Source organism: Armigeres subalbatus, chromosome 1, assembly GCF_024139115.2.
Source record: "Armigeres subalbatus isolate Guangzhou_Male chromosome 1, GZ_Asu_2, whole genome shotgun sequence".
Classification (NCBI taxonomy): Eukaryota; Metazoa; Arthropoda; class Insecta; order Diptera; family Culicidae; genus Armigeres; species Armigeres subalbatus.
Window position 1 is genome coordinate 10,701,232 of NC_085139.1, and position 12,722 is coordinate 10,713,953.

At 38.5% G+C, this 12,722-nt stretch overlaps 3 protein-coding genes across 5 annotated transcripts in view; 1 reads left to right on the top strand and 2 right to left on the bottom strand.

Annotated features, from left to right (window-relative positions):
* LOC134221652 (cadherin-89D) overlaps positions 1–12,722 on the top strand; it is a 234,960-nt gene that overhangs the window by 60,073 nt on the left and 162,165 nt on the right. The gene's annotated exons all lie outside the window — the stretch shown is intronic.
* On the bottom strand, positions 2,522–4,659 carry LOC134208079 (uncharacterized). The gene is made up of 6 exons (XM_062684169.1): positions 4,566–4,659; positions 4,173–4,509; positions 3,815–4,111; positions 3,675–3,743; positions 3,234–3,562; positions 2,522–3,145 (listed from the first exon to the last, which is right to left on the bottom strand). The coding sequence occupies exons 1-6, from the start codon at positions 4,614–4,616 to the stop codon at positions 2,633–2,635; spliced, it is 1,596 nt and encodes a 531-aa protein (XP_062540153.1). The 5' UTR covers positions 4,617–4,659; the 3' UTR covers positions 2,522–2,632.
* LOC134208080 (uncharacterized) lies at positions 8,878–10,972 on the bottom strand. The gene is made up of 3 exons (XM_062684170.1): positions 10,450–10,972; positions 9,449–10,381; positions 8,878–9,390 (listed from the first exon to the last, which is right to left on the bottom strand). The coding sequence occupies exons 1-3, from the start codon at positions 10,492–10,494 to the stop codon at positions 9,217–9,219; spliced, it is 1,152 nt and encodes a 383-aa protein (XP_062540154.1). The 5' UTR covers positions 10,495–10,972; the 3' UTR covers positions 8,878–9,216.

Below are 12,722 nucleotides of genomic sequence, written 5' to 3' on the forward strand. Positions count from 1 at the left end.
GGGTTTTGAGATATTTGAGTTTTTGTGACAAAAATGATATTTTTAAAGGCAAAAACATTTTTTTTTTTACTGTGCACATTTTCTTAAGAATCACCATTTAGTTGTCTAACTTTGCTGAAAAAATCATAACAATCGAACATTCCCAGCAAACCAGCAATCGTATATGAATGTACAAAATAAATCATATATATTCGCAGATCAAATCGTAATCATATATAGATCCAACAGAAGTTGTGAAAAATTGTACAAAGGTTACAAATAATGCAAACTTACAATCTAATTACAATCTATATAATAAGTTGTATATATGGTAATTTAATCTCACAACGAAATCGTATATTGCAAATAATTCAAGAATTGTATATATTTCCATCTGAAATTATAATGTCATTGAGATTTGATTGTATAGTCTTTTGTTATAATGATTTCAAGTATACAAACTCTGTTGCTCTTTAAGTGTTTTGCAAAATAGTTCTATTGAAGAATAATAAAATGAACCAGTTTGTAATTAAAGACAAGTTAAAGCGTATTCGCAAAAGCGGTACCTATAGTCGTTTTCTACAAAGATATAAACGACGTATTCTCCCAAGCTCCGACGTTCCTCAAGAACAAAATACTGAATCTTCAATCACCTTCCCTGATGTTTCAAATGAGACCAGTTTCAAAAATGAAGAATTTTCATTCGAACTGTTGGATGAAATAAGCAAAATTGGAATGTCTGGAGGTATTATACAATTTCACAGATGCATTCTACTTTAAAATAACATACATTTTTTCTTCAAAGGTTCATTCACTACTGCAATCCAGAACTGGGCCTCTGAATATCAAATTTCGCAGTCTGCCTTGAAGTCATTGATTGGTTTACTCAATACCCACTTTAATGCTGACTTACCTAAAGATCCTCGTACGCTCATGAAAACTCCTAGAACTATTCCAATTATGGACATGAAAGATGGGGGGAAATACTGGCATCATGGATTAGCGAATGGTCTCCAAAGTCGACTACAGCATACTTCGACAGACATGAGTATATCCATCAACATAAATATTGATGGCTTGCCCATCTACAAGAGCAGTGCGAATCATTTTTGGCCAATTTTAGCGAATATCTATGAACTGCCATATATAAAGCCAGTAATCATCGGAATTTACTGCGGGACGACCAAGCCAAAGGATGCTACTGAATATCTTTCACCATTCGTGGATGAACTTCTAATTGTTCTAGAATCCGGAGTTCTCATTAATGAGCATAAGGTATCTGTAAAAATCCGGGCTTTCATTTGTGACACACCTGCTCGAGCTTTCATTAAGTGCGTAACAAACTTCAATGGCAAGTATGGGTGCCTCAAGTGTACAACAAAGGGAAAGTATTCCCATGAGACACGATGCATGACATTTCCTGAAACACATGCTAAATTACGAACTGATCAAATGTTTAGACAATTTGAGTATCCAGAACATCAACGTGCTATTTCACCTTTAACAAAACTGCCAATTGACATGATAGAGGACGTGATTGTAGCAGATTCGTTGCATTTATTGGAGTTAGGTATTATGAGGAAACTAATGAATTCTTGGCGTACCGGGTCAATGACTAAACGAGCCAAATGGAGTGTTCACGGAAAACAGCAGATCTCTGAATATCTGGTTGCTTTGAGGTTTCCTGTAGAGATACACCGTCGTATGCGTTCATTGGACCATATTTCTTTGTGGAAAGGTTTAGAATTCCGAATATTCTTAAATTACGTTGGGGTGGTATTACTAAAAGATTACCTTCCGTCGAAGTATTATGATCACTTTTTATTATTATTTTGCGCAGTAAGAATTTGTTCCGTGGATATGTATAAGGATTTACTACCAATTGCCAAGTTATTGTTTCTTGAATTTGTGAATAAGTTTAAGCAGTTGTACGGAAAAGATTTCGTAGGGAGTAATGTACATAACCTTTGTCACATAACAGACGAAGTTGATAAATTCGGACCATTAATATCCCTTTCCGCGTATCCTTTTGAGAGTTACCTACACTCAATAAAGAAGCTAGTGAAAACCGGTCCCAATCCATTAGTACAAATAGCTAATCGAATTTTGGAAGCGGAGAATAATTACAATGCACCAGATGTACTCAATCCTTTGGATAAATTAACTATTATTGATGTAATCAATACCGAACATGTGCGTAAAGTTACTTTTAATGAGTTCGTTCTAACCAACAAGTTTATCAACAAATGGCGAAAGATTTGAAAATAGTTGGAATGACAAGCAAAATGGAGATGTAAAGGTCAGTTTTTTTTGCACAAACAATATTTATTCCAAGAACCAATGGAATCATCCTTCCTCCACGTATTCGTTCCATCTTGGTAGGAATAACATTTCAAAAGAACATCTTTATACACCTGATTCTTTATTGTGCAAAATGGTTCCTATTAATCGTAAACACGAAACCGTATTTATTCCTCTCATGCATACATTAACAAACGCCAAATAAGATATTGTCATTGTCATAAATTTTAAGCCAAAGAAATTAATGTTACGAGTTATACTTAAAGTTTTATTAATAAATTGATTCGATATATTCAAATAATAAAAAGGTCATTTGATTTAGCTGTCAAAACCACAAAATCAATACGCTCCATTACGAGTCAATGCTGCTTGATAACGATTGTTCTTCACCCCCTTCGTCATCAGACGATTGCTCAAATGTCGAAATGTTCTCAAGATTATCTACATCCAGATCATCAACGTCAGTATCACCGGGACCAGCGTTGTCTGCACTTTCAGCTTCGGAAGAATGTTCGTGCTTAATCCTTTTTCCTTTAGCACCTCGCTTGGTTCGACAGGATGACTTCCGCAGCATTTTGTTGCTAGATCTTGATTTGGCGTGCCTGAACAAACGGGTTTTGCAAAACTTCTCAAGTTGCTGTCTTGTGTATGAAGGATCTCCAATCTGGACGATGGTCAGAAGAAGCTGCGTAACGTTACCGAATTCACGGAAACCATGTTTGGACTTTTCACCTCTATTAACGCCTGTCCATGTAAAACGGTTCCAGAATCGTCTTGTGAAAAGACAATCTGCGACGATGTAAAATGCATTATCCCCTTTCTCAGTAAAAGAGTTAGGAATAATAATTTTTGAAAAATACTCCATCTAAAAATAATTTAAAAAATTGATTATTGTTCTAATAAATAAACATAGTTTGCATATACAATATAGAGGTTTTGTAGTATGTACTCACATATTTCTTCCGTACGACATCGTTTGATAAATCAGTGTTCCAATCAACCAATTGTTCCTCGGTGTCGATTAATGAGTGCGTCTCTGCCGTAACATCCTCTCCAGCATTAGATTTATTCAGCACTCCTGTCATAGCAGTAAGACGAGCAAAATTGGACGCAAAACACCTATCGACAGCAGCAGATACTGAACGATCAATAACTTTGTCGATATGTTGATCAAGGTAGTTCTGAATGGCGATAGGAACAATTGCATTAACAGCATCAACGATATTTTTCTTTATTAATGCGTCCAGATCGGTCACGTTGTCCATTTGTCCTGCATCATTAGCTGAAAGCATAATATTTACCAAAATTAGAGAATAGCAATGTTATTCACATCAATAGAACTAAAGAGCTCATTTTAATACATTGTTCAATTCGATATCAAAGAGAAATCATACCTGTATTATTCATGTCGTTTGAATACGCTTCTGATAATGGACGGACTTCGTTTTGATGGTCAAAAGAATCTATAAAATTTAAATGAATCATTCTAGTTTTCATATCGTAGCAGTCGTAGTCTATATTCAGATAGTTATACCTGGTAAGGTGCTAATAACATCCAAATTCTCAACTTGGATCTGTCCAGAAATGCACGTCACTGTATTTTTCTCATGTTGCAAATTTATTGTCCGGTTGACCTCTGTATCAAACGCTTGACTTTGAACAGCTGCAACTGAAGTCGACGGAGCTACTAGTGACGACGGACCAGGCAAAGAGTCTGGACACAAAAGCATTGGTTCTACCAGAGGATGCAGACTGGATTTTGAGACAGCTGGTACCGTGTATGTTGGTAATGCTCTGGAGCTTTGAGCTTGTTCTTTTCCATTCATTATAGCTAAAAATTAGGAACACAGGTATGAAAATAACAAAAACAATCATTCATTTTATAAGATTACCTGCACAAAGCTTGTTGTAATCATTATGATTCTGCTTTATTTTTTTCTCCTTAAGAGATTTAAGTTGCTTCTTCTTTCCCTCAAAATCGGATACATCCTTCTTGGCGAGCTCCTCGACTGAAGTCTCTGCTGCCTGGAAACTCCGGAACTTTTTCATTACCATCACTGGTATGGGTTTTGTCGCACCATGGAATTCCGTTCCTTCTTTCCGCAACTTGTCGATTTTCTCGTTGCTCAAGCCTTTGGGCCAATGGAGGAAACCTTTTCGTACCCAGCTCATGGGTACTGCCAGCACCTGCAATCTCCCATTCTCCATGAATTGCGTTACTCCGTACATCTGAAATAATATAGCTGTTACAAGATTCGAAGCAAGATTTTTAATAGAATACTTACTGTTATTTGTTGTTTAACGTAATATACAGAAGTTATTTGTTTTTTCAGCATCCATTAAGCGGGCAGAAACAGTGTTGCCAAAATTTCATTATTTAGCACAAATTGAAAACATACAATTTTGATAAATTGATAAACATAGAATATAACAAGAAATGTCGTCTACCCGACCCATGTGATTCGTATTCAAATACGCATAGAACTAAGATGTGAGATTTTTTTTTCATTGGGAATTTACTTGCACAACTGCTACACGTAAAAAAATAACCTTATAAGTTATGGCAAAAAACCATTCGAAAATACTTATACTCTTCATTATGCCACTTAATGAATGATCCCATATCAAAAAGCTAATAACATTCATAAGTTAATGAAAAGTATAAGTTTCCGAATGTATGTGACTAATGCGATGTATAAGTTTTTTCTTATACATGTCATTAAGCGCCTGCTTTGGCAAAAAAGTATTAGAAATATTAATAATAAACAACAAGTTTTTTTAATCCTTTGTTTATTTGGTTTTTGTTGTTCTACCTTTGAACTTTTTCAACAGATTTTAATTCATAACATCGAAACATATTAAATAAGAATTACAATAATTTCAGAAATAATTTTTTAGGGCAATTGTAATAAATTGGCAACATTGTATTTCTCTACTCAGAGATCATATACATGTCAACATGAAATTGTATATGTGTTCAATCAAATCGCATATGCTGCGTGATGTAATCATTGTAGACGATGTAGTATAAGATGCAATGCAATGTATTTTTCAGATTGTATTCGCAGATGCAATATTATCATTAAATATAATTGATTGCTTAACAGCTGCGCGCATGGAGGAATGGAAAGTGTCTAGACTATGAACTAGAAGGTCAAAGGATCGAAACTGGAAGCAGATGGTAAAGTTTATAACATAAATATTTGAATTAAAATAATAAACTAGCAGCATTCAAAACGAGGATATAATTCAGTTTCGACCCAAGAAATATTTTTGTTGCAAATACGTGAACACGTATTTTTAAAAAATAATATTATTGATGTATTATGGAACATGTATGTTTGAACATGTTTTAACTATTTTATATTTAAAAGTTGTAACAGGCTACTTATGCAATTTTAGAACTGAATATATGCGACTCTAGAAGAATAAGCAACATGATTGTTTATAGATTCAATTGAAATCGGAATTTGTCGCATATCTCGTTACACCATGACACTGATTCGTACGTATATGGCCTCCACTTTTGTCCACATAGAAGGAATCTATGCATTTTATACAATCAAATTTTATCGTATAAGAGTGCATTAAACAGAACTGGAAGTTAATTATGTGAACAAATTTGTTGGCTGGGTTCCGTTTTTGCTGTGCAGCTTTTTAAATATTTTTGAACCATTTTCACATACACCCTTTTGAAAAGTTAGTCGTGACTCAATATGAAGATTTGATATCGAAAAATGACGATTTAGATGAAATTGAAAAACTGTGCAAAGTTTCAACTCAATAGAAAATCATGAATTAAAAATTTTCTTAAATTTTGATGCTGTTGCTTGGAATCGCTCTGTACCGAATATTCTCTGGCCCGCCTGACAGGAGCCTTTCTGAAAATTGACCCGTGGCTTGAAAAGGTTGGGCAGGCCTGATCTAAGGTAACAAATGACGTCGATATTTCATCCGCAACCCTTACACTTGATTTCGATCCGTCCAACGTTATACGAATCAGCCGTATCAGTTTCGCCGGAAAACCATGTTCAAGCATAATTTGCCATAATTCATTCCGTTTCACTGAATCGTACGCCGCCTTGAAATCAATAAACAGATGATGTGTCTGCAAGTTGTACTCCCAGAATTTATCAAGGATTTGTCTCAGGGTAAACATTTGATCCGTCGTTGATCGGCCCTCACGAAAACCTGCTTGGTATTCGCCGACGAAGGACTCTTCAAGCGGCCTCAATCTGTTGAACAGAATACGGGACATAATTTTGTACGCCGAATTAAGGAGGGTTATTCCTCGGTAATTGGCGCACTCCAGTCTGTGCCCTTTCTTTAAGAGAGGGCAAATGAGGCCGTCCAACCAGCTAGCAGGCATTTCCTCGTCTTCCCATATTTTCGACATAATATGGTGCAGAACTTCATAAAGCTGCTCACTGCCACGTTTGAGAAGTTCAGCCGGGAGCTGCCCAAGCAGCACAAGTTAAGTGAAATTGGTTACAGCAACATAATTGTGACTGAATCTGGTCACATATGAGTTACTGTAATCTATGTGTAACATATGTGCTGCTCGGGTGGTCCTTCCCCGCAGCCTTATTGTTTTTCAGCTCTTTGCCAGCTTTTTTAACCTCATCTAGTGTAGGTGACTCCACAGCTTGTCCATTTCACCCACATACTTTCGGCCTAATGGTCTGTTCGGCCAAACAACTTTCGACCTAGTGGCTTTCGGCCAAACGGCTCTTCCCCGTGTTGTTTACGTCTTTTGGTTTATTAAATGGGATTTAATATGGAAATTCGTCTGAAATTTTATAAGAAATTGTTCTGTGATTTCCTCTGAAATTACGGAAGTTGGAAATTACAGGTTTATTCAGGATTCCATTTTGTTTTGCTTGAGCTTTTCTCCGGAAATAGTTTTGGTAGTAACATTATTCTGGGATTTCCGCCAGAGTCACCTTAAGGAATTCTTTCGGAGAATCCTCTAAGTTATCCCCAGATTGATCTCGATCATCTGTGGAAATAATACCCAACTATAAATTCTGAGCATATATTCGTAAAGCCTCCTAACCATTTGGTCGGGGTTCAACCAGACCGCACCAAGCAGATTTTTGACTGACTTGTGATATTTTGTTCGTGAAAGGAAAACAAAAATGATTTCATATAAATTTATACGTACATTTGTTGTAAGATATCTTCTGTTATGGGGTTGAAGGATATCTTATGATTTGTGATCAATTAAATTTGCTAAACGGAAATTTGTTCAGAAAAGTGAATATTTTTTTGTTGGCGCTTGGTGTGATTTGGCAGAACCCCGGCCATTTATAAATTAAACATTGTCTAGAAAATACTAAGTGGCGATGCCAGAATATTTCGGTTGAAGATGTGATGTCAGAAATAGGAAAAATATGAATAAAAATTCATTAATTAGTGTGATTTTTTTCACTATTCCAAATTATCATATCTTTATATCTTTATCGTTTGGTTTTTTAGTGCATTTTAATATAGACTATCTTTCTTCTGCAACGCTGAAAACTGAAATAATGCTTCATAACCCCACATATTTACACAATGGGAGCCCATTGATCGCACAAAGAAGAAGAACACACGTCTAGGGATCGTGTTTTTGTTTAACTTAGCATTAAAAACAACAACATCTACAGTTCAACAACTTTTCAATTATCGAAAGTGATAACTCATCTTTACGCACCTTCAGAGTTTGCGAGTGGCAACCAACCTTCTCCAACCGCGAGTTGAATCCGATTTGAATTTTAAAAGATCAGTTTCTCTGGCTCCTTTGTTCAAATTTTGCTTTTTCCCACCCATTCAAGACTTTTTTTATCTCGTTGTGAATTGTGGGCTCTAAGCACGCTGCTACCATCGTCTTAGTTGAATAGATTGGCAACTCATATTTCCACCGTCCCGTCGCGCTGCGGTCTTCGCAGATCAGAAGAAGCAGCCTCTCCCGATGTCGTGGGATTTTTGCAATGCCGAGCACTGCGGGAAAACACACTTTTTGATGCGCGATAATTGACCAATCGGTCCACAATGTCCATTGCCCATGGCAGAGCACAACAACACAGTGCCAATCGATCAAAACAAAGAAAATCTCCAGCAAAAAGTGGCGCAGCAGGCAGCGACTGGACGCGCTTGAATTGCATAACGCCTCTTGCCGAGAGGGAGCCGTTATCTTGCAAACTTGTTGCCTTGATGTGCATCATTCGTGGCTGGGGCTACTGCGATCGAAGTGATCGTCAAAATAACTAAACAAACCAGGCGCAGTCTTCGCGGAGTTGAGCGCATCAAGAACTGGGTCAGCAGATGATGTGAGCTTCGGTGTGGATTGTGATGACGCCGATTGTTCACGTGTGTTTGTGCGCGGGAGATTTTTGTTTTGCAACCAACGGGCTTCTGACGAAACGAGGTTTTCAACGGGAGAATTTTGCGCAGCAGCTAACAGCATTTCGAGATAGGTGAAGGTCGTGGCCAATAATTGAGAAATAGATTGCAGTTTGATTATTTGATTACTTCCATATTTGATCAATACACAGAAATCTTTTTCCGATTTAACAGCAGTGATACGTTTGCGAAAAAATATGAAAACAGTCGACAAGATTGGTGCACCCCAACTCTTATCTACTCACCGACTGAGTAAAATAGAGAGCATAATCTCTTTGTCCCCAAAATATTCTACGCACTTTTTGTTATATTTTCTTGCGACAAAAGAGACGGCGCTACAATTTTACGTAGTTAGTGAGTTATTAAAAGTCCATATTCTGCTATTTATTGTTCAACAATTCAGTTAAATATTAACATATCATAAACTTCGAATTTATCCTATCAACAAACAAGCCAATATTCTATTCTGATATTACCTATTAAATATGTTTGTCTTTCTCCGACATTATCACTAAGTAATTGCACTGATTGGCATTCGTCAACTGTACTCATCTAATCGTAATCCAACACCACCTGACAATCGGGCATCGCCCGCCGCAGCGGTTCCAGATCGTGATATTCAATCCGTCGAAATCCCTCATTCGCTTGGTACAGAAAACACGAATCGAACACCAGCTGTCTGAGGCACTCCAGCTTTGCCTTGAGATCGATTAGAAATAAACTTTCCTACAAACAAACCATAATATAGTAACATCAATGCAACAAATTAGCAACCAAAGCCTACCATGTGACACTGAACGAAGATCAATTTGTGCAGCCGGTTGCTTGGATTGAGCGATTTTAAAACATCCGCCGGCACGGCGACTCCGCCCAGCTCGAACGCCGTCAGGTGAGGAAAGCGCTGAAGCTGTTCGAAAAGCTGATCTGCCATGATGGATCGTGCGCTAAAGTGAACACACAGACGACTGATATCGCTGCTCATGTTGTCCGCCGTGGATTGCATTGTTTTGGCGGCATCCGTCCCGTTGGTGTGGATGAAGAACCGTTTGAGGTGGTCCGCTTTGAAGAAGTAATTGGCGTCGTCGGTCACGTTGATGAGTGAGAGATTTTCCAGGTTCGGGAGGATGATTGGCGGGGTCAGTGGTTTACCGTACGGGTAGTAATCGCTGATGAGTAGCAGCTTTAATTGTGTCAGCGAAGATAGCTTTTCCAATGCTTTCGGGTTGTTGATGTTCATTTCGGCTATAACTAGGTCTACTAGATCGGGGGCAAACTCGCAGATTGCAGCAAGCATTGCTTCCTTTAGGCCCATGCCCAGTGGGATGTATTTGGCGCGAGTGTCGATCAATTGGAGCTTACGGCTACGCAACGACATCTGAGAAACGCATGACTCCAAGCGTAAATCGGCCATGTTGAAGTAAAGCGAATCGGAGCACTGCGAGATCATCCGAATCACAAACTTTAGGATCCTAAGGCGAGCATCGGTCAGCGGATGGCCGAGATTGATTTTCAAAATGATGGTGTAGTACTCCCGATCGGATTTCTCCAACGTCTGGAGCATCCCTTTGAGCTGAGGTAGCAGTTCGTTCAGATTGAGGACCAATTTGAAGCGTTTTATGTACAGTTCGGAGAAAATTATCTGATGCCATCGGCGACACACGGCGGCAGCAGTTTTTACGTCCGCCAGCGCCAAGTAGTCGAACACATCGCACAGTATCTGCAAGATTAAATCGTAACACGCGAATCGAACATTACACACAGAGCCAAGCAAATTGAGTCACGAACCTCGAACGGCAATTCATTGATGTTGAGCGCCTCGGCTTCATTCATCTTCTTCGGCGCACTCTTCCGGTGGCAGTGGTTCAACCCTATTCTACACTTATTCACTAATTTATTACCCACTTTTGGAAACACAAACCATGTGAAACTCCTTTCGGTTTTCTTCTGCGATTTATTTGGTCACGAAAATTAGAAAATACCAACGCAACGTAATGAATCTGCGTTTTTCGTTTTCGAACGAATGTCAAGTTCGCACAACGAAAGTGGAAAACAGCTGACAGAACGACCGTACGTGAGGCCGAGAGTTGACGATCTGCGAGAATTTAAATGTTTGGTGTGTTGTGTGAACGGGAGGAGGCGAAAACGTCGAATATACGCAGAGACTATTGGCCCGCGGTCGCAGATGGCGGTGCAGCGACCAAAACAGTCAACAAACAAAATCGATGATGCAAAGATGAATGCACTTGCAGCTGCAGAGCGCATGTCAGCTACGGTCCCGGTCAGCTGATAGAAAAGCGGCGGCAAACCGTCGTGAATCGACGTAGTACAGTAGGCGTTCGGTAACTGCAAGACAGTTGTGCTGCATTTCTTTTGTGCTGCTATTCGACGTGCTGTTGCAGCAGCCGTTGCATGTCAAAACATTGCAGTTATTGGACGGTATTTACTAAATGAATCGTGATCGTGGCCGTGTTGCAGTTATCGAACGGATGGTGTAGTGGCAATCGCGATTGATACATGACGCAAAATTGATAACCTCATTTGACTACGTTGGGTTTGTTCACTCTTCAACAGGAGCGAAACTACCAGTTCCTTGAAAAGGGTCGTCATGCATTTGTAAAACGCCAGTTGATAAGCATCATTGGGGCTCAGTTTATTGAAGGAAGTTTTATACACATGGGCTATCAGTTTATATTTAAAATGGCGAGAAAGCATGTTCGAAGTTCAAACATTTAGAACTCAACTCAAGACACCCAGAGAAAAAAAATTTGGAGGTTATGAGGGGTTAGGGCCCTCCTTAGACCATGCTGGGGGTGGCTGGGTTCGACTCCCGGTGCCGGTCTAGACAATTTTCGGATTGGAAATTGTCTCGACTTCCCTGGGCATAAAAGTATCATCGTGTAAGCCTCATGATATACGAATGCAAAAATGGTAACCTGGCTTAGAAACCTCGCAGTTTATAACTGTGGAAGTGCTTAATGAACACTAAGCTGTGAGGCGGCTCTGTCCCCAGTGTGGGGATGTAATGCCAATAAGAAGAAGAAGAAGAAAAAGAACATGAAAATCATCCCGGGACAGCTTGTTTGTCGTTGTCCAAACGCGACTTCCCACGACCACAGGTCTGTTTAGAAGTAAGGTTATTCAAGTATCAATTTTCAAAGAGGAGAAAGGCTATGGTTTATTTTCGACGTGGGACAACGTCTGTGGTTTCTAAGGGCACCGCCAGGAGGAGGAGGTGGCCGTGGCCTGATCAGAATTTTGTAAAAGAAAAATATGTCTCTGGAACCAACCAGCACTGTTAGATTTTCTAACAATTCTGTATAAGAACCTATAGTATAGTATACTAAAACTGGTATAAGAAATAGGTATATGCGTAATTGTTAGATTCTTTTACAATTTCAATTTACAATTTCTTTGGGATGTCCAAAAGAGTTCCTAAAATATTTCATAAAACAATTTCTGGAAATTTTTTTGAAGAAAATCGCAACGGAATCGCTGATTTGATTCCATGATGAAATTTTTGAATTATTATTTTTTCTTTGTTTGTCCACGTTTTTGAATCAAGTCGATTTATCTCGCTGGATAATTTGAAAAAAATCAGAAGGGTTATATACAAGATACGACCGCCCGACGTAAACTACGTAGAACAGATCATAAGATAATTATTTTGGTTAGATCTAAGAGTGATTGAAATTTTGACTTTGGCGCTCCCTTATGCTTGAACGATAACATTTGCTGTTTTGGTGAACCTCCTAAATTTTCAACTGAATTGGTTATAATATAACTGAGGCATTCCACGGGGGCATGTCAGTCGATCCTGAGCGACCATTTCGAAAATATTTGAAACTCTGCACAGTTTTCAATTTCATCTAAATCGTCATTTTCGATATCAAATCTTCATATTGAGTCACGACTAACTTTTCAAAAGGGTGTATGTGAAAATGGTTCAAAATATTTAAAAAGCTGCACAGCAAAACGGAATGTTCGATTGTTATGATTTTTTCAGCAAAGTTAGACAACTAAATGGTGATTCTTAAAAAAATGTGCACAGTAAAAAAATA